Source organism: Oryzias latipes, chromosome 21 (genome assembly GCF_002234675.1).
Source record: "Oryzias latipes chromosome 21, ASM223467v1".
NCBI lineage: Eukaryota > Metazoa > Chordata > Actinopteri > Beloniformes > Adrianichthyidae > Oryzias > Oryzias latipes.
Genome location: NC_019879.2, coordinates 751,520 through 774,245, shown reverse-complemented (window position 1 = coordinate 774,245; position 22,726 = coordinate 751,520). Strand labels below are relative to the sequence as shown.

Genomic DNA, 22,726 nt, shown 5'->3' with positions numbered 1-22,726 from the left:
AGCCAGACTGAGATGGTTTGGACATGTTCAGAGGAGGGATAGTGGATATATTGGTAGAAGGATGTTGGAGATGGAGCTGCCTGGCAGGAGGGCAAGAGGACGGCCAAAGAGGAGATATATGGATGTCTTAACAGAGGACATGAAGTTGGCTAACGTTAGGGTAGAAGATGTTCATGATAGAGTGAGGTGGAAAAGGATGATTCGCTGTGGCGACCCCTGATGGGAAAAGCCGAAAGAGAAAGAAGAAGTTTTCTTCCATGTTATGTCTGCAGACATTAGATTCAGGTCCATATCCTTCTTCAGCTGATATCAGCTGCGGTGAAAGTTGAGGTCAAGTTGTCTGCAGGTCAGAACTCTGCTGTTATTCAGGTTACGTCAGACATACAGAGAAAGTGATGATTCAGGTGTCATATTTCTTGAAATTATTTGGCTCTTTGATTTATTACTCCACGTTGTTTCAGACAACCGTAATCAAGCACTTCTCAAAGTCCTTCATGGTGTTCACGACCAGAACCTTGGACCGGTCCTCTGGACCGAGCGGTTTGACGTAAATCCTGCAGCCTTTAACCCAAGTGTTCTCAATCTGCTTCTCCTTCCTGAGAAGCCGTGCATGTTTTGAGATTTCAGCATTCCTTCTGGTCAGATGGTCGTTCAGATAAACAGCCGAACCTTTCAGTTGTTTCCTTTGGTTCATCAAAGCTAGCTTGTGTTTGTGATTCACAAACCTGATGAGGATCGCTGGTTTATCCGTCTCCTTTCTCCTGGGGAGCAGGTGGCAGGTCTCGATGGTATTGAGATCCAGGGAAATCCCTTTAGATGTGAGAAGTGAAAGTATTTGCTGTTCCAGCGACGCTGCACCGAACTCCGTATTAGAACTGCTAGCTACGCTAGCGCTAGCATTAGCAGTGCTTGCTCCTGCTGCATTCAGCTTCGCTCGAGGCTTGATTGGTACTCCAGTGAGAATGACATTATTCATCCTTACTTGCTGTTCCACATCGTCCAGTCTTTTCTCCAGAATCTCGACCCGGTTTTCTCGCTGCTCGTTTTGAGCCCGAAATCTTCGGAACTCTTCCATCATCTCCCAGAGCGGTGTTAGCTTAGCCGACACTTGATCCATAAAACTTTTCAGCATTTCTTGAATAATGTCAAGAGACTTTTTGAGCTCTTCATATTCCTGGGGTTTCTGCGGGTGCATGGTCAGCTCTCTTTTTTGGAGAAAAATCAACTTTTTAAGTAATTTGAAGATAGTTGTATTCGCAGAGAGGCACGCCACGCGTCCTGCTGTATAACCCGGAACCGGAGCAAGAATGCCAAAAATGGGAAAATACAAGGGGGTGGAGCCAGGAGGCTATATATTGGGACAGGCTGAACAGAGCTTATTTCTGCTCTCCTCTTCGTAGGGACATCTCCACAAGTGCCAGCCAATTTAGCCTCAGTGATCTGCGTGCTGTATAGGCCTGAAGAAGACCTTATTAGAGGTCGAAAAGTTGCCGCTGTAACACGCATTTTTTGCTTTTTTGCTCTTTTTCTTTTGAACACGTGTTTCTTTTGAACACTTGTCTTTTTTCTTTTTTTAAAAAAACATTTCTTTTCGAATTTGATTATTTTATTTCACAAAAAAAAAAAAAAATACTTAAATAACATAAAAACAAACAGAACGTTTTTACACACACCTTATTAAATTAGAATAACAAAGGCGAACCGGACAATAAAAAATAAAAAAATCTAATCAAATGGACGGGGAGTGGACACTTGTCCGTCCGCGGTGGGGGAGGAAACAAACATTCCCAAAAAATCAGAGGGGTCATATCAGCGATACCCGCTTTGGGATGGACCGCGCATCGCCCAACTTCCGCGGAAGGGGGGCTACAACCATTCGCCCTAATCCTAACCCCTAACCCTAACCCTACCATCCTAGGCATACATTTAAAGGTCTTATAAAATCACAAATCATCCGTTTTCATAGAATCTGTTCAAACCCCCGTGACTTTCACTCTGCCACCATCACCCTCTTTAAAAGTCTCAGAACCAGGGGCTATTCAAAACGCATCCTCAGATCCATAAAGTCTTCCACTTAGGCTTCTCTTGCTCCCACCCGCTCTCAAACTACCCCCTCCCTGCCCAGGTCCCAGAATCTGACCCCCCAGATCCCTCCCTCTCTTCACATCCCCCCTCTCACACTCCACAATTGGTACCATTTGTATCTACGTTCTCACACAAAATAACAGGACTTCATCACATAATCAAGCAGAATTTCACCAACTCAAAGGCTCACCATACAGCATTTAACAACCTCCAAATCATATCAGCATATCGAAAACATAAAAGCCTTAAGTCTCTCCTGGTCACGTCCCTTTACAGTGATAATAAAAGCACACCCCAACCCAAATTGACCCATCATTTCAAATCCAGGAAAATCATCCACAATACTAAAACTGGCTCATCATATCCAAATTTAGCTTTACTACCTTTAGCCACAAGAAACGTAGTTTACATCATCACTTGCACCCTGTGCAATAAGCACTATATTGGAGAGACACAACATTCACTTCAAACCCGTCTAAATCAACATCTTTATAACATCAGGGCAGGACGACTTGCCACCCACCTGGTTTCACACTTTACACTACACCCCATAACTCACCTCATAATATCTGGACTGGAACACAATGACAGATGGACGTGTGGGCAGAGAAAGAGAGCAGAGAGAATCTGGATCCGAAGACTCGGGACGATGGCCCCGGGCGGCCTGAATGAGGATTGACCTCCCTGACTAACCACACCGGTGCTTCCACTCCCCACCTATAAAACAACCTCCGCCCCTTTATGCGTTTTTTAATGCATTTTAAAACATTTTTTTTTACTTTTTCAAAGTATTACTTTAATTATTTCCTCATCTTTTTCCTATGATTACTTATTTATTTATTTATTTATTTTTACCTATCCGGTGGTGGGCCAATAGATTATTTTAACCCCTTTCCCCAAAAAATTTGATTTTAAATTTGACTTCTGAGTACTATTGTGGCTTACACTTTTATCTTGGTGGACGATGTAATACCTAATTGTTCTATATTGTATTTTGATTATTTATTAATGCATGCGACCCTAATCTTGCATGCTTTTATGTGTGTTTTTAATCTTAGCACTTGCTTTTATCTTTAGCACTTTACAATTTTAGCACTTGTCTTTTAGCACTTACTATTGCATCCATCCACCTCTTAGCCACCTATATCTCTTATTTTTTAATTTCTAGGGCCCCTGAATTCCCCCCCCCCACCCTTTTTATTTTTATTTTATTATTATTATTATAATTGTTTTTTTTTTTTTTCTATCAAGTTGTTTAAATAGAACTCAAGTTCACAGGACTCCATGGGTTCCCAGTGGCACAATCTGGAAATCACTGGCCTGTCACTCTGAAAACCCAGGATCAAATCCAGCATAGAACTGACATTTGTTTTAAACCACAATGTCAGCCGGTTGGCCAATGCATATAAGTATATCCCTAACTCCTAACCCCAACCCTAACCCCGCCCGTGCCACTGTGAGGACCACTGGAAATAAACAGCTGGAGCCAAGCAACATCCACCTGTCTTGAAATAATCTCATTGTTATCATGAAATTTTAAATGTATTATTTTCACTCTTCTAACCCTTAACCCTAACCCTAACCTAGGACATTTCACACAGGTCCCTTCAGCACATTTCACCCTGGTTTCCCCAATGTCTAATCCCAGTTTTTTACTTCCCCAGTCGTGCCCCCCAGGGTCTCCGGATGTGCAGTGTGGTTCCCCCTGAAGCATAGCCATGCTAGTGGAAGAGGAAATTAGCATGATGAACGGGCATGCAGATGTCGAACCTGACCTGCACAAAACCCACTCTGATTCCTCCTCTATCATTAAGGGGGCCTATCTGCAGCCCACCGGGACCCCGGGCTTCCTCTCCTCCTTTATCCCTCCAGCATCCCTAAACAGGGAACTAACCCTTTCCTTCCTTTTCCCATCCCTCCTTAGTAACCCTAAAACTGGGAGCTATTTATCCTTTTTCCTTTCCCTGATCCTCCCCTTTTGGAACCCTACTCAGGGTCTTAAGGACCTACACTCCCACCCACTGATAGCTACCTTATTCAAGGAGCCCAAGAAAGCTAATTGACCCCTTTAATATTTATTTATTCCCCCCCCCCCCTTTTTTTGTCTCTCTCCTCCTCTTCACCCATTGATCATAATTACTAAGCTGAGATGCCCACTCTACCAGGTAGGCTCTCGCCAGGAACCCTAACCAGGGAACAACCATTAATTTTTCATAACCAGCCCCTGTTGGCATCCCTAGCCTGGGAACTAACAATTTAAACCTGACTGACCCCCTCTCCCCTTCCGTCTAGCATCCCTAAACCGGGATCTAGCTCTCCCTTTCCCTTCCCTGATCCTCCCCCTTAGCATCCCTATTCAGGGTCTTAAGGACTCCCACCCTCACCCACCGATGGCTACCTTTCTCAAGGAGCCCCAGAAAGCTAATTGCCCCCTTTAATTATTATTTTTCCTCTTTTTCAATATTTTTTTTATATAAATGAATTTAATTGGAATTCTAGATTAGGTTTGTGGTATTCTCTTAGGGACAGCAAGATTTTACTAACCCTTTGTATTAACTTTTTTAATCTGCTTGGTTTTATATGTATTGTTTTTTTAGCACTTATTTATAGCACTTATTTTTAATATTTTTATTAACGCACTAACATTTGTGCATGGTTTTTACCATGTTTTTAGCACTTTTTTAAATTGCTGCTCCTAATGTAACTGCAATGAAAGTTTATTAGTAAAACAATTTGTTAAATTTCTATTTTTTAACTATCCATTAACCTTTTTATTTCTTTTATTTTATTTTATTTTTATTTTTTTTTGTTCCCTTTTTTCTTATTTCCCTTTCTTATACCCCCCAACACCTAGGGTTTACATAAGGACTAGTAGTGTAGTGGTATTGGAAACCGCCTGTCATGCAGGCAAACAGGGTTCAAACCTCAGCTGGGCTTTTTTAAATGTCAAGTTTTATTTCAGTTCCCCCTTTCCATTTTTTATTTACTTTATTTTGTTTTTCCAGTACAGCAGGCCAGTGCTAAGAAAATACAATCGCATTTCTCCAAACCCCAACCCTAACCCTAACCCTGTTTTTAAAGACGTCACACACCACCACCTGATGACGACCCTGACGAAGGCGGAAGGTATTCCACAGAAACATGTCGGAACGTTTTACAAAAAACAAACCAGTGTCTGATAGAAAATAATCTAAGTACTCAGAGACTCTGCAAGTTTCTCATAAAGGACTGGTCAGCCCAATTTGACATTGCGTCGTCCTGGGCCAAAAGAATCTGGGCCCCCACTTAAAGCAGGGGACAATAGATCATGCCCAAGGTGTCATTGTGGCTAAACTAGCAGATCTAATCAAAGATGCTGATGCTGCTGCACCCCCACAAGAGGAGGATTCAGCTAAAAGCCAGGCCAGATCACCACAAGACGCAGCAACAACTGATCTTCTGGACATGCAACCACTGATCACACAGGCACAAAGGTCAGCTCCCACGACTTCAGCACCACAGAGGACCACAGGCAGAATTAAGGTGAGAGCAGAAATACAGGTGAAAAATAAAGGTGAGCGGCAGCAAGACATAGTATCTGAGTTAATGAGAAAAACTAAAGAGGAACAGAGAGCAGAGGAGGTGAAGGACTTTAAATTAACAACAGAGACTGTGGAAAGAGGTGGAGAGGTGTTCAAACAGGTTGGAATGGGTGGTAGTGAATGGGTTCAGGTGTGGTGTTGCTGCAGTTTTGCTGCCATCTTCTGGTGGAAATAGGGAATAGTTTTTTTGCTATTGGCCTTTTTTATTTTTTAAAGGGCTGAGGGGAGAGAGGCCGCACTTTGGAAATGCCTGAATTTTATAGGCATAAACTCTTTAAAGGCACCCAAAATGTCCACAAAGGGTTGAAGTAATGATGGAAATATTTTGAAGCCTGAAAGTTACTCCACAACTTCACAATTTACAGTTACAGTTACTTCACAATTGTGAATGCCATGCTACATATAGAAACATCTGTTCACATTTTTCAAAACACTTAAAGTGAAGGCTCTATTTGTTTTTAAACCTCCCAAGTTCAAAGGTCAGACAGTTTGCCGAAGCCTATTCCAGCAGCATCTGAATGGACCACCCTGAATAGGTCGCCATCCATCACTAAGTGTTTTTAAACAGGCTGAACTGATATCTAAAGACATGCTTTGGAAGAATCGCAGAAGCTGGAGAATCGTATCAGTTCCAGATCTCACAGAAACCCGTAAGATTATGTCTGCTGTCTGCAGACTTTTCAAGCCTTTCAGCAGATGTCTGATGCAGAAGAGGTATTCTATGGCATGGAGAAAGAGCTGCTGTGTTTCAGTGCTTGCATTAGGTCCCGCCTCCACCCTCACTGGGAACAGCAGTCCTCTCATGAAGCAGCAGACGGAGCAGCTGAAAACATCTGCAGGATGCAAGCCGCGATTCTCCTCTGGATCCTCAGCCTCCTGTTGAAGGAGGTGCAGGCATGGGGCTACAGAAATGGAATATTTCATAACTCTATTTGGTTGGGTAAATATCCTCACTTTAAGACTGATGCTTCAACTCGGCTGCTTAACTTCACCTTCATTCACTTCACTGGTTTGTAACCCTTGTGCTATCCTAGGCCCTTTAACATTTGGAGTTGGGTCATCTAGACCCACTAGACAGTGCTCTGAACCTTTTTTCTTCAATGATTTGTGATCTTCACTGCTGTCCATGGATTACATGAAATCTTTCCACCTTTATCCACCTTTGTCATGGTAGGGAGAACACGTCACTGTAAGGGTGGGGTCATCTAAGATAGCACAAGGGTTAAATGTGATTAGGTTTAAAGGATTGAGCAGATCAAACAACCTCAATGTTTGATCTGCTTATAGTGCTTATAGTACAGTTGTTTGTTTTTAGTGGGATAAAAGGAATACATCCATGAGCTGAAAAGAGAAGGACTAAAAGAAGCAGCTTGTGGGCTCCTTGTTTATGAGCTGGGAAAGTTTGGAAGTTACTTCATCTGGGTTTTGCAGAAGCTCCAACTTTGCTAATCTTCCACCATTTTTCTCTGAATGTGTTCCTCTGTATTTCTTCCATGTGTCTCCTGTGGAAATCTTTTACTCATTTGACATAGATTTCACAGTTTACAGAACTCCTGTTAAATTAGTTAATTTCAGTTTTGGCATTGTTGAGCTGAAGCAGAAAGATTACTCCCTCTGGAAGTGTTTCCAAACACTTTAGCACAGAATTGTCCTAAATTTTCTCAAGCAGTCAGTTTTCTTAAAGAGCACATACTTAAACAGCTGTAGTCCTGGCCTGATCCACTTTGGTCCTGGTCTAGTCCTGGTGTCCTGGTTTTAAAAAATGGTTGTTTCCTTTGATGGTCATCTTGGTTTGTTAGGTATGAAATTTGACTTTAAACTCTGATTTGGAACAAACAAGAAAACTCTGGTACTCTTCAGTACTAGGGTCCATGTTCTCTTGCAGATGAACTCTGGTGTGGTTCACTTCTGTGGGAATGCAAATGGACTTCCACCAAACCAAAGGGAGAAAATGTTGAAAGCGCTCTGTGTTTGGAGGGAAAACAGCCTCAGAGTAAATCTCAGAAAAGAGGAACCATGAAAACATTTAAAATATCTGGGTCCCCTTCAGTCTTTGGTTGTTAGTGTTGTGTGTGAAAGCATATTAAACCAGATGTGGGGGGTCTGCAAGAGCTCCAGTTTTCCCAACTTTTCTTGAGGAATCAGTACTACATGTCATATAAACCACCAACCTGCTTTTTCCAATTACGATGGGGGGGGGTTCTGCTTTCTTCCCAGTTTTTTGCTGAATACTCAGCATCAGAGTGACAGCAGCTCACTTCAATGCAAAACATTGATACTTTGCTTCAACTCAGACTTTCTTCTCTCTTTGACAGAACAAGCTGCTGGAGTTTACCACAGAGAGTCACGCAAAGGGAGATACCAGCTGACATTCATAGAGGCCAAGGCTGTCTGTGATTACGAGGGGGGGAAGCTGGCCACCTACGAGCAGCTGGAGGCGGCGCGACAGATAGGTCAGCAGCAGTCTCCTTGGAGCAGACATCTTTACATTAATCTCAGGGTTGATGTGGTATCGCTGGATCTCCACACTATCATGAGTCTCTGCACACGTCTCCTTTTATCTGGCTTTCCTTCCATTAAACGAGTTCAACTCCAGGTCTGGGGGCAGGGGTGGGCTGTAAAACATCCTATAGCTGCTAAAAAGCTTTTACCACACAGAAAGAGGAAAGGTTAACGTGTGGAAGAGTGTCAACCTCGGTTTGTGTGTTTCATGGTTGTGGTTCCTTCTATCGGAGCCTTAAAAGCCTGTTGACACTTTCTAGTCTGGAAATCATCACTGCAGACAGACTGGCCTTCTCTTATCAAGCCACTCTGCTAACTCTCCAACAAACTTCCATCCTGCAAAGAAAAACTACATGTTGACGTCATCTCTGGCAGGCTGACATCCAGATGTTTGTTGGAGAAGGGAGGAGGCCTGCATGTCTGCCTGCATGCTGTTGGTCTTTTGTGCTTCAAGACAGTAGAGCCTTTCTTCTGCTCCTCAGGTTTCCATGTGTGCGCAGCAGGATGGTTCGACAAAGGACGCGTTGGTTACCCTATTGTGAAAGCTGGCATCAACTGCGGCTTTGGAAAAGTTGGCATCATCGACTATGGATTCAGACTGAACAAGAGTGAGCAATGGGATGTTTACTGCTACAACCCAAACTGTGAGTCTGAATGAATCAATGAATACATAAAATTTATATTATGGAAAGACTGACATTAACAAAGATTAACAAAGATGCAAAGAGATAAAGGTGATAAAAATGGGTCAAATATATTGGACCTCTTAGACCAGACCTACTTTAATTTCTTTTTTTTTTTTTTAACTTGTCCTGTCCAACAGCTGGGCAGGCAGATGAGAGCTGACGGCCTCTTGTGTTGGACATATTTTACTTTAACAAGAGGGGTTATTAATCTTCAGACAAACCAAAGGTATGTCTGAATAAACCCCTTTGTAATTGAGGCCAAACTTTATTAATTTCAATCATGTTTAGAAATCTTTGGTGTTGGACCAGACGGAAAAGGAAAGAAGGGAAGAAGAGAGAGGGATGTTAGAGAGAAGGGGGGGGGTAAGATGGTGATAATAGGAGGGGGGGGTAAGACCATGAAGCAGCATAAAGCAACAAGTTTACTGGTTGTTTATCATTATGGTAAGGTTCAAATGCAGTACAAAAAGGGCGGGGCCTGTCCACACACACACTCAAATGTTATCAACACACCTGCTGGCTGAAAAAAATGTCCACATGTCAACATGTACACAAAACCGATAGTGTTCACACGCATACTTATGCCTTTAAACCAACTAGTGTGAAATATTTCAGTCATTCAATCATGCAAACTCTTAGTGCAAAGGTGAGCTAACACCTGTGCTCAGGTGAGTGTTTATGTTTTTCTAAAATGGACGGTGGAATGTGAAAAGAAGGAAGGAGAGTGCCCAGCCATCCCTACACCAAGACCCCCGCCGCAGCAGCAGCGGCAGCCGGAACCCCCCAACGACACACGGGAGCAGGCAGGGAACAACCGCCTCCCGGGCGACCCAGTCCGCCACCCAGGCCAGGGCAACCAGGACTGCCGCGAAGCCCCCAGAGCCAGAGAGCAGGGAGGCACGGGGGGAAAGGGAGCGCCGCCCCAGCCCAACCAGGAGAGCAGTCCCCCCGCCGCGCCGGGAGAGCCCAACGCAGGGCCCCACCCGAGAAGGGCGCCCACAGCCCCAGACGAGCAGCCCATCACCCCCCAGGAGTTCCGGGCATCCCCCCGCCCCAACCCCAGGTACGAGCTAGGACCCCCCCAAAGGTGACCCGCTCCACACTCCAGGCAGCCACACACCCGGCCCATGGTTGGTCCAGGGAGGAGCAAGGCAGGGGCCAGACACCCCCGCCCAGGAGGCGAATGCCCCGGGGAGAAAGGGGGCCCACCAGGGGTGTTGTAAACTTGGCCCGACCAGGCTCGGCCACAGTTGGAGATTTGGCGGGGCCCAGCACCCAGGGGCAAGGACCAGAACACACCCCCCAGGGACACGGACACCCCCGGCTCAGGTGTAATGTGACCCCCCCCCCCCCCCCGTGCGTAGAGAGCACCGCCGCGCCCAGGAAACCGGCACCCAGGGGACACGGCCGCCGTTGCCAAGGGCCCCATACCCCCCACCAGGGAAGGGGTATGGGACAGATTGTCCTAGGTCCCACCTTCCTTGCAAAATGTGTGTGCATGTATGTGTGTTTGAGAGGGTCTGTGTGTGCATGTGTGTGTGTTTATGTTGGAATGTATATTTTGAGGGGGGAGGGGTGTGTGTACTAAGGGGTGCAGTTAAAATTGGCGGGTAGGGCACTGAGGGGACATCTCCTGATTACTCACAGTGATGTCCCCTCACCCTCCCCACCAAGGGGCCCTAAATGTCTAAGGTGTGGTTAAAATTGGCGGGTAGGGTGCTGGGAGGACATCTGCTGCTTGCTGGCAGTTAGGGAGGCGCCGACACCCCCGGCCCAGCACCACCCACCCCACACAGAGAGAGAGGAGCCAGAAAGCGATTGGCCCCCCGGACTAAGCCCAGGCCCCCACTCCCAAGCGCCGGCCCTAGAAGAGCTCTGGTCAGGCCTCGACAGGACCGAGGCAGCCGACTGGCCGGGGCAACCGCCGATTGCCTCAGCGGAGACCCCGACCCGTCAACCCCCCAAGGTCCCGTACCAATAGTGGGCTCCCCCTCCCCCCCAGAATGCCCCCCCACACGACAGGGCCGACAAGACCCCCACCCCACCCCAGACCCCGCAGCCGAAGCGGATGACCCCCAGAGCGACCAGGGGTCCCAAAAGGGTTGTCCCGTCCCACCCCAGAGCTAGGGAAGGGCTGATCCCAGCCCCAGGTGTAGATGGGCAGCCCATCCAGCGCCGTTGCCCCCCCCCGCCCAAGCAGGGCCCCCGCCAACCCCCCCCAACACAGGCAAAGGGACCAACCCCCCAAGCCAAGACCTACTTTAATTTCTATAAAATACTTTTCGACAGGATAATAAGCAGATGGGAATGCGAGTTTAACTTTACTGAAGTATGAGAGTGATTGACAGCTGCTCTGTTCTTTTGTTAAAAACCAGTTCTGAGGGGAATCCTTATTAGTGGACCTGCAAGCAACAGGGGCCCAAAAATTGTATGGTTTTGTCCAGCTTAATGGGTCCATTTTATGATGGAAATGCTCAAAGAACTGGACTGGACTGGACCGGACCGAGGCAAGACATGTTCCTGGTGTCTGAGAAGGACATTGTAGAAGTTCAGAAAAAATCATTTCCATTGTGAAAAAAATAACATCTGGATCAATCCCTGAGTTGATTGAAGTTTGGTAAAAAAGCAGCCCCAGACAGACTCAGTGTAGTCAGGGAAAAGGTTTCAAACCAACATTCACCTTCCATTGAGAAATTTGAGACAAACTGTTTTGGAAGGAGACGGTGAACAGCGATGGCTTGAATCCAGCTGAAAATGCTCATTAACAACAAATGATACTGTTATAATAATTGTCAAAATTATCCTCATTAAGAGCTTCATTTCTTAAATTAACCTGAACTTTTACTGATATTTGTGTTTTTGATGATTCATTAGCAGAGCAGCTGTTGATCAGAAGCCTTTGTAAAGTCAGCTCACCCATTCAGGAAGATGCCAGGGATGATGAGGAAACCACAATTATCTGGAGGGAAGACATGGTTGATTCAAAACCACAATTTCAGTCCCACCCTATGAGTCAGTGTCAGACAAAAAAATTGGTCGCTAGAAACAATTAGTGTTTGTAGGCAAACAGAGTGAGGGACATGGAGGCTCATCTGTGTGGCTGATTCATTTCACAGCCATGGTCTTCTGACGCAAATGCACATCATAATAGTAAAGGTCAAAATATCTGGGCTTGGGTCAGAGGTTTTAAGGCTTGACTCAAGGAGGATATTGAGCTAACATGTGTAACCCTTGTGCTATCCTAGGCACTTTAACATTTGGAGTTGGGTCATCTAGACCCACTAGACAGTGCTCTAAACCTTTTTTCTTCAATGATTTGTGATCTTCACTGGTGTCCATGGATTACATGAAATCTTTCCACCTTTATCCACCTTTGTCATGGTAGGGGGAACACGTCACTGTAAGGGTGGGGTCATCTAAGATAGCACAAGGGTTAATCAGACTTAGAAACAAGGTTTTGATAGAAGAAATGTACAAAGTTTATAAACATCTGAAGTAATCACAAAATAATATAGGCTTGTTTTTCTTCACAATGTCCACAAGATCCACCATGATGTGGCGAGTTTGAGTTCATGGTGTTAATGTGTTTTGTGTCTGTGTGAAGAAGATAAATGGCTGTGGCTCCTCCTACCTAACAGGCAGAGAGTCACAAAGGATCTAGTTCTTCAGGTTGGAGGTCTAGTGGATAGCTCACAGAAAATCTGGTCTTCACAAAAGAGGGCCAACAACTTAGTAACAGTGTAAGGTTGCTGCTAGAACTGAAAACCATCACATGGATATGCTTTTCATTTAGATTCAACAAAAGTATGTCTATACACATTTTCAAAAGGGTTAGGGTTAGTGTTATGAGCGTGCAAGGATCCCAGTATCACAGTCAAGAAGATGATACATCCCCTTTCAGTGCTGTCATAGAGAGAAGAAGAAAACAAGGGAAAAAACGGTATAGGGACAGCAGAGCTCCATGTCTCAGTCCGCAGGAGGACTAATGCTTTCATAGAACTTTTATAGACTCATAGAATGCAGCAGGCTGAAGAACAGCAGGGTGCACTGGGAGAACTGATTGGGCGTTGAACAATCTGCAAGGTGTTCTCCTGCTTGGATGCTGATCATAACTGTGTCATGACCTTCCATACATAGGTATGAACATGTTTGTAAAGAAATGGAATGCAACGCACAAATCTGTGAATGTTTTATATTTTGTTACTTAGACATGTTTGGTTGTGGGAAACTCACTTCTCAGTGTTCCACTGCAGTGTGAAAAGGCATACTTGAGTGGGTGGAAATGAGAAGAAATGTTCAAAAATGCTGAAATTTGCTTTCGTTTGTTTTTTTGGACTGTGATGTGTAAAACATAATTCAAAAATGTGTTTGCGTATTATTAATACATGCAAAACAGCGAGGAATGAAACTGCAGTGTTCAGGTGAAAATAGATAGTTTTACTCTACTACACAAACATGACTTTTTGGTATTTTATGAAAATTCAGATCTAAGGCCCAAATACATTGACATAATTTTTCTAAATCTACATAATTTCAAAAGATGATACTTAGTTTTTATATTAACCAGGTTCCAATAAGCCACACTAACAAGGAGAATTCAAATTTAAAAAGCATTTCAAACAAGCTCGAATCTTAAGAGGGATTTAATCCTGGATTCAACATCTGCTGTTAAAGGAGGGAGAGGCAGATCACATCGAAGTCGCTATAAGAAAGTGAAGTGTTTGAAGGAAAGCTTTTCCTCCACATCTTTTATGTGTCCAACAGCAAAGGAGTGTGGAGGAGTTCTGACCGACCAGCAGAAGACCATCCAGTCTCCTGGTTTTCCTGACAAATATCAGGATGGACAGATTTGCTACTGGCACATACGAGTCCAGCTTGGTCAGAAGATCCGCCTCAGCTTCCTGGAGTTTGATGTAGAGGATGACACATCATGTTTGGCTGATTACCTGGAGGTCTACGACAGTTACAACGACATCGCTGGCTTTGCAGGGAGGTCAGGAGTGCCAATTGACGAGTGGATCTCAGCATGTTCTTCTTTTTTCAGTCACTAGTGAATTTTCTGTGTTAACCCTTGTGCTATCCTAGGCACTTTACCATTGGGAGTTGGGTCATCTAGACCCACTAGACAGTGCGCTGAACCTTTTTTCTTCAATGATTTGTGATCTTCTCTGGTGTCCATGGATTACATGAAATCTTTCCACCTTTATCCACCTTTGTCATGGTAGGAATAACACGTCAAAGTAAGGGTGGGGTCATCTAAGACAGCACAGGGGTTAATCTTTCAAGAATTTAGCCTCACAGACATGAAAGCATTTCCAGTTAAATATTCATCTGAAGGAACTTGATGGAATTATGGGACAAACATTTATTAAAAAAAATCAGGCCAGCTCTAATCTATTTATGAAATTCATAATGAAGATTGTCATGAAGCTAGGGTATCTGAATCCAGGCCTCGAGGCCCGGTGTCCAACATGTTTTCCAACCAACATTGAAGCTCCTTATTGGCTGAACACACCTGATCCATGTAGCAGATAAGACAGGATTTCTGGAAAACAGTGGGTGGCCGGCCCTTGAGGCCTGGAGTCTGAAACCCCTGGCATAAAGCAATGCACAAAAAGTAAAAAAAAATAAAAAATTGACAGAACTTTATTAATTGTGAGTGTCATCACAGTGTCAGTCAAGGTCAATTTAAAAGGTAAGATAATGTCAAGTGACCAATAGATTAAGGCGGTTCATAAGATAGAAGGGGTCCAGCCCGGTACTAGCAAGGTGTACCTAATAAAGTGGCTGGTGAGTGTAAAACTAGTGCTGTCATACAATTAATTTCTCAGTGCAATTAATTAATTGTTAATTCATTTAATTAATCCATTTGTAACCCTTGTGCTATCCTAGGCACTTTAACATTTGGAGTTGGGTCATCTAGACCCACTAGACAGTGCTCTGAACCTTTTTTCTTCAATGATTTGTGATCTTCACTGGTGTCCATGGATTACATGAAATCTTTCCACCTTTATCCACCTTTGTCATGGTAGGGGGAACACGTCACTGTAAGGGTGGGGTCATCTAAGATAGCACAAGGGTTAATGGCAGCTATTTTTAACCTAATAATTGCTGTAAAAAGCCTCATTTTTGAGATATTTTCATTTAAAATAATGACATTGTGATGCAGTAAAAGATCAAATTACAGCTAAAAAAGTGACTTCATTACGTTTTCTTGATATAGCAGACTTCCAAACAAAAAATTTTCTCTTTAAAAAGTCTCTAATTCAACAAATTAACTGTAGAAACACCTTTCAAAACAATCCAAAAAATAATGACCACAAACCCCTTATTACTATTACATAAATGTTGAAAACCTTATTCCACAGTTTAGCGTCCCATGCGATCAGCCCCCCCCCCCCCCCCCCCCCCCATTGATTTATGAAAATAAACACCTCGTCAGGCTTAATGTCTTAAATAGTAGGTAATAGTTGTGTTGGTGTGGGCTTGTTTGCATCATTTCTGTCTAGAACTACAAAGTTCCACATTGACGTCACAGTGGCAACGGCACGTGTTTCCAGACACCAAAACATGCACTGAAAGGGATGTAAGAGCAGAGTTAAAAAAAAAAACATTACGCAAGTTTTTTATTTTTGAGAACACGAAAATAGTCACAGATTATAAATAAGATTAACGCAATAATTTTTAAAAAAGCACGCTAATTAATTAGTTGCAATTAACGCTATAATTTGACACCCCTATGTATAACCACAAATAACGCTCTGATGTCTAAGCTGAGAAGGTATAAAGTTATGGCACGAAGCCCATCCACAGCATCCTTAACTACAAAATATTTATCAAAAAGAAAAGTTTGTGAAATAATGCATTTCACCTCTGAGGGACAAAAAGGGCTTCGTAACCCTTGTGCTATCCTAGGCACTTTAACATTGGGAGGTGGGTCATCTAGACCCACTAGACAGTGCTCTGAACTTTTTTTCTTCAATGATTTGTGATCTTCACTGGTGTCCATGGATTACATGAAATCTTTCCACCTTTATCCACCTTTGTCATGGTAGGGGGAACACGTCATTGGAAGGGGGGGTCATCTAAGATAGCACAAGGGTTATTCATATCATGTTTTTTTCGTCGCACGTTCTCTCTGACTATTTTCGGTTTTGTTTTTTTAATCTTTCTTCAGGTTTTGTGGTGACTATTTACCTGAAGACATCGTCAGCACTGGTAAGGGTTTGTTGCTTCAACGTTTGCAGTGTCAATTAAAAATGTTGATCCAGTGCTCATTTCCTTGGTGTTTAACCAGGCCTTGTGGTTAGTGTCCGCCCTGTGGCTGGAAGGCTGTGGGTTCAAACCTAGGTCAAACCCGTGTCATCCAAAGACTTTAAAAATGGGACCCAATGCCTCCCTGCTTGACACTCAGCAGTAACCCTTGTGCTATCCTAGGCACTTTAACATTTGGAGTTGGGTCATCTAGACCCACTAGACAGTGCTCTGAACCTTTTTTCTTCAATGATTTGTGATCTTCACTGGTGTCCATGGATTACATGAAATCTTTCCACCTTTATCCACCTTTGTCATGGTAGGGAGAACACCTCAATGGAAGGGGGGGGGGGTCATCTAAGATAGCACAAGGGTTAAGGGGTTGGATTGGGGGGTTAAATCCACCATATTGGTTCCTGAGCGCAGCTGTGTCTGCAGCTCACCGCTCCCCCAGCAGATGGGTCTAATGCGGAGAACAAATTTCACACACCTAGGCGTGTGACAGTATGATTTGAATTTAAGTTATGTTGACACCAAGGAAATGGGTGGATCCATTTTCTGACGAAATGTCCCTTTTTGTCTGATCTTGTCTATTCTTGGGGCTTATTTTTGGATTACTTTCTGAAATGGGAAACTTTTTAAACTTCACCTTTTACACACCAATATTCTGGTGGTGACAGCTCTCAAAAAGACTTGACAACTTTGGAAAGCAAATCTTCACAAATAAAAGTAATGCAGATCAAAATCTTGGTCAAAAAGTAAGATGAGATGTCATCGAAAAAAAAGACAGAAGAAAAATGCTTGGTGTAGTCACACAAAATCCAACAGAAACACCAAAAAAAATGTCATATTAGTGAACTTTTATTAGCTTATAAGATAATATATTAATTATTTAATGACCATGTACAGTTATTGTTTACAGGCTGCAGTGCAAATTTCTGAAATTTATCCAACTGGGGGAGACAGCCCAAAGTGACCTGGCAAGAAAATAATACCGACTGTAGTTTTTTTTTTTTTTTTAAATCAGACAGCAGCTTTAGCTGCTGTTTGATGACAGCTGGACAGTATCTGATTTTTATTCTATCTGAAAAGTAATTTTCCCCAGAAAAACTCAAACGTGGGTCAGAAAATTTTGATTGGAAAGAGAACCCTGAAAGTTTTAGACAAAAAGCCTCTGCATTATCATTGCTGTGACATTCTAACCAAGTACGGCCTACTGGATTTTGAAAGTTACAAAATGCACATGGATGCCCGTCTCATTTTTAAAGTTTTGAATAGGCTGGCCCCTCCCCCCTTGTTAGATTTTATAAGTAAAAAAACAAATGTTGGAATGGGCACCAGGGGGGACTGTAATGTTCAAAGGCGCAGGACTAAATTCAGCTAAACTGTGGTGTCAATCAGAGGCACATAGTTATGGAATACGCTGACACATCATATTAGAAACTGTGAAAACTACCCTACCTTCCAAATAGATCTTAGACAATAGCTGAAAGCAAACCAGTCCTGCAGACATTGATGTTATTGTTGTTTTTCTTGGACTTTTTTAGACTCACTTTTCATTGTAAATAACCTTTCGTAAATATTTTTACCACTAATATTGTACTATTGTATTGTGTTGTAAATGTAACTGTTGAACCTTTTATCCTGTCTTAGAACAACGGATGAAATTTAGCTCCTGTGCTAACTCTGGCATATTTATGTCGAAGCAGCTGCTGAAACATTTCTTTAATATGCACTTTCCTAATTTAAATACATAAATAAATAAAATACATAAATCTCTGTCAGCTGTTTTCCTGGCTCAATTCAGCCCAGCTGTAGATGAACAGCAAAGACACCAGCATGCCACTGACCACTTTAAATGTGACAAATTTCACTTGTTTGTGTTGCAGGAAACGTGATGACGCTGAAGTTCCTCTCGGATGCTTCAGTCACCAGCAGTGGCTTCAGGCTGCAGTATGTCGCATTTAACGCGACAGAAACACACCAATGATGTTCCTGCGCACAAATTTCTTTCTGCTCCATTTTTATATCCTACAATACTTTTAGTTCTAATGACGCATTTAGTATGTTTTCATAAAGACATTTGGTGGTGAGAGGTTTAAATGTGTTTGGGAAAATAACAGGGTCATTGTTTTGCCACATGTTTTTGTGGAGAGCATTTTTACTGCATCTTATTTTAGTTTTAAAAATAAGATGCAGTAATGGCCTTATGTTAGGCTATGTAAAAATATTCTTAGAGGCTTTCGTTCTGACAAAAAGTTTCTTCTGTTACACATTTTTTTCAAAGTAAAAATACATAAAGTCCCACTGTGATCATGTTTTGATGTTTTGTCAAAGCGCTCTCTTTTTTTTACGTTTATTCAGTGACGTGTTGACAGCAAACACATGAGACGTTTTTAATGCTGCTGTCACCAAAAAATCCATTTCCCTGTCAATGCAACACTTTTAGGAACAGTTGAAAGCTAACATCAGTGTCTGATTAGGAGAACTGCGTTTCTCTACAGCACATGGGTGTTGAACCCTCATCACTTCGCACACACCTAAGCATGAGAGGGGCAGGGGGTGCGCGTTTGGGGGGGCAGTGAGACTTTGCCCCCCCGTCCCAGTTTCTGCATCATAACTGAAGCTTTTTCTAAAGGCAGTTTTTCTTCTGCGACTAGAATAAAGAAAATAGCCAGAAATGCAGTTTTGATCTGGATTTTTCTCCTCCATCATCAGAAAAATGCTACAAGAACATGTTAACACAAAAATAGCTGTTTTGTTGGAGTGGGTCTTTAAATGTCATCACAGACTTTGAGATAAGTCATGTTTTAGACAACATACCAGTAATGTGACATTAGATAAAGGATAACCAGCATTCATGACTCAGCAAAAACATCAGTTAAGGTTGTAGCTCGTAGCTCTGCAACCTTGAATGCTGTAAGAACCATATGGTCCAGTTTCTTCCAGACCAAAACCTAGAAGAGCCACCAAGTCCCACCTCCCCATTTACAGCATTTACACTTTATGCTTCTATGGCCTTCATTTATAAAATGTAGCTTTTACCATCCCATCCATTTTTTTTTTCAAAATTGGAGGATCGGTATAAACATGACGACCTAAGCTTGAGCTTTAGGGCTACAAGCTTCAAGTAAAAAAAAATTGAAAGGCTTCTAAAAATAAAAGGAAGTGGAGGGTTTTTACACAAAAATCACAAAGATTTCTATCAAAAAGGTAAGAAACATGGACTTCATTTACAAGAAAAGGTTACACCAGAGTGCAAATTCTGTTTGTGTGTGTTATTTTGTATGAGTTTTTGTGTTATCTCTGTGTGCGTGTTAATATTGTCTGTCATATAATGGCGGGAATTGTAGCTTTAAGAACGAGTGTCTTTTTAAGGAGAGGTATCAACTGAAGCTACTGAAAGACCCTGAAACGCATTTTACGCCAGAAATGTGAATAATGCAGACTTTCAGCAGCATGGGAGAAGCGGGGCTGGTGAGAAACAGCTGCGGAACGCTGCAGACGCTGGTCGGTCAGAGAACTTTAGAATTTTAGAATTAGTTTGCACGGCGGGCGGTTTTTCTCTATCTGCTACCTTGCGGGTGTTGGGGGGGTCTGGACTGCTGCTGCGGCTTGGTTGTGGGGATGACTGGGCACTCCATCATTCACATTAGAAGAACATAAAAACTCACTCGAGCACAGGTGTTAGCGCACCTTTGCACAGTTAGCGTGCCTGAATGAAATGTTTCACGTGTTGGTCTGAAGGCATAAGTATGCGTGTGGGAACATTAGTTGTATTGTGTACATGTTTTCTTTTTTTTTTTTTCTAAAAAAAAACCAAAACTATCCGCTGGATAGCTCCAATATTGCTCGCCGTGCAACATTTATTTTTAAATAATTAACTGTCTGAATCCTCTAAGAGTTGCAAAAGCAAAATAAAGAAAAATAATATTTTCTAAATTATTAGACCCTACAAAAGCTGTTTTTGTGTTTTTCTTTATCTAAATGGTTTTGTTTACAGACAAAATGTATGGAGTCCTATACTGTAGACAAAATGTATGGAGTCCTATACTGTTCACAATTAAATAAATAAATATTTAATTAAATAAATAAATATGAACTCATGCAAATACACAATCAACCAATAAATCTCTCATAAATATATAAAAAGCAAATCATGAAATTAGGAAAAACCTGCACACCGATTTTAAATTAGCCATGATATTATTCAATAGATTTCATTTTGCTTTAAAAACCTGTTCATTATTTTAAAACAGCATTTTAAAATATTTATTTTATTCATGTGGATTATTATTATAATTCTACGTCTTTTTTCGGAAGCTCGTATTTCAAAATCAATATTTTCCAAAGTAGCTTTGTTTTTATTTCATGTTTTTCACAATGACTTATTTATTTAATGAAGAGCTTTTACAGGAGAATCAGTCTATCTGTCAATCAAACCAGACAAGGCGGACACACTTTTGTGATTGGCTACTCCTTTACTCAGACATGAGCAGCAGCACCCTGACTACATCGAGCGTAGATGCTTCAGCGAACATGACGGCGCAATGCACACCCCTCAACACTAGGGGGAGTGTGCACCTCAACACATCCACAGTGTTACTATAACTTGGGCAGTTTTGGTTCTAATTTTGCGGATAAAAGTGGCTTTGGGCGAGTGTGCATAATTCTGTTGATTTTGTGGTCGGTTCTGCAATTTTCATCTTCTCATGAACATCTAGTAGTGGTCTAAGTTAGGCTGGGTGGCTTTTGGAGTTCCACTAAGCTTCTATGAACTGGAGTTCCATGAACACACCACGCCGCGTGTGGGAGGAGCTACCAGCTACTGTTTTTAGCCTGATAGCCACAGCCTGATAGCCACATGGAGCGGTTGCCTGTGCTTATCTCAGTAACAATGCATGGATGCACAATGCACAGAGAATGTTAAGAGATCAGGTATATTTATTTTGAATAGTTCTACATGATAACAATGTTTCCATATTTGAGTTCATGAGATCATCCCAGAGAGAGTCTCTGCTTCAGCTCCTGCAGTCAAACTACGTCTTAAATTACGTGTAAATCAGAGCGCCCAGGCAGCGCAAGAGTGTGTGTGTGAGCGCAAGTTAAGGGTCTGTTGCCCAGTTCCCCGGAGAAGTAATAGTAAAAAAGGTTTCCTCCAAAGTACAGAGCCTGATTCTTTTATTAACCCGCTGTGGAGGGTCAGAACAAAACAAAACAACCATTCGTGCAATTTGGACTAACGTCATTCAAACATTTGGCTGCCCGTCCCGGTTCCATTCTGATCAGGGCCCCAATTTCGAGTCAGAACTATTTAAACAGCTTTGTGACTTGTACGGGGTTAAAAAGAGTCGAACCACTCCCTATCACCCAGCAGGTAATGGGCGAGTGGAAAGGATGAATCGAACTTTAGTTGACATGCTCCGCACGTTGGAGATTGATCAGCAGAGCAGGTGGCCAGAGTACTTGCTGGAACTAGTGCAAGCATACAATAACACCATACACAGTGCAACAGGTTTTGCCCCATCCTATTTGATGTTTGGGCGTCATTTTCGCCTTCCAGTCGATATAGGGATGGGGGTGGGACAGCATGAGCACACCGGCAGCCTGACCGATTGGGTGCACGATCATCACCAGAAGTTGCAGTATGCATTTGGTGTAGCACGCAAAAAAATGTTTGTGGCTGCTGACCTTGCTTGTAGGGGAACGTGTGTGGGTTAAGGATCGAAACTGTAAAGGGCAGGGAAAACTACATGGGGGTTGGGACCTGAACCCTATGTTATACTCGAGGCAGTCGGTGACACAGGAGTGGTTTACAGGTTGAAATCTGAACGGGGAGGGATTGTGAAGGTGTTGCATAGGAACTCTTTAAAACTGTGCATAAGTCCCATGTCTTCAGAACAAGAAACTTTGCAATCACCACAGGACAATACCCCAAGAAACCTGCTTGTTTATGACTACGTCCTTACGCCGGTGCCGGAGTGTGTGGACCTACCAGATCCTGCACCCGTAAGACGTTCTACAAGGAACAACTTTGGTGTACCACCAGCACGCTTCCGATCATGAACATGGCAGAGACTGCCAATATTCCATTGAGGGGGGATGTAACAGGGTGAACTGTTTTTATTGTGTTTTTTATTCTTTGTGAAACCCGGAGGGTCCCTGAATGCAGCAGCTCATGCTGCAAGAATTGGACACAGGTGTGCACTGGGGGCGTGCTGCTAAGAGACTGGATTAAAGGATCAGCAGAAACGCAAGAGAGGAGCTCTCTACAGCGAGGAGACGGCGGGGGGTGCTTCTTCCAGTGGTCGGTTGCGCGAACCAGTGGAGCCAGCGGAGCCAGCGCAGCCAGCGCCGGGCCGACGGCAGAGGAAACGCGCTTGGAGTAAGGCAGCTCCGAGTGAAGTGGCGCTGGAAGACGACCAGAGGGAGACGCCCTGCGTAGATGGATGAGCGCTGACCCGCACCGCAGGATCAGCTGAGCCAGGAGCCAGACAGCGTTCAGAGAGGGAAGCGACGTTGGAACGTAGAGGGGTGTGGTTGTGACCCGCCCCTCTTCGAGCTAAGTACCCCTCTGCTGTTTATCTGTTTTTTTAACCCAAGAAAGACTTTTTGTAT

The 22,726-nt window shown here is 43.2% G+C and overlaps 1 protein-coding gene across 1 annotated transcript; it reads left to right on the top strand.

Moving 5' to 3' along the window:
- The first annotated feature begins 4,942 nt into the window (after nucleotides 1-4,942).
- tnfaip6 (TNF alpha induced protein 6) lies at nucleotides 4,943-19,915 on the top strand. The gene is made up of 6 exons (XM_023951127.1): nucleotides 4,943-6,606; nucleotides 7,982-8,119; nucleotides 8,651-8,812; nucleotides 13,619-13,847; nucleotides 16,032-16,072; nucleotides 17,998-19,915. The coding sequence occupies exons 1-6, from the start codon at nucleotides 6,363-6,365 to the stop codon at nucleotides 18,096-18,098; spliced, it is 915 nt and encodes a 304-aa protein (XP_023806895.1). The 5' UTR covers nucleotides 4,943-6,362; the 3' UTR covers nucleotides 18,099-19,915.
- Nucleotides 19,916-22,726: the final 2,811 nt, after the last annotated feature.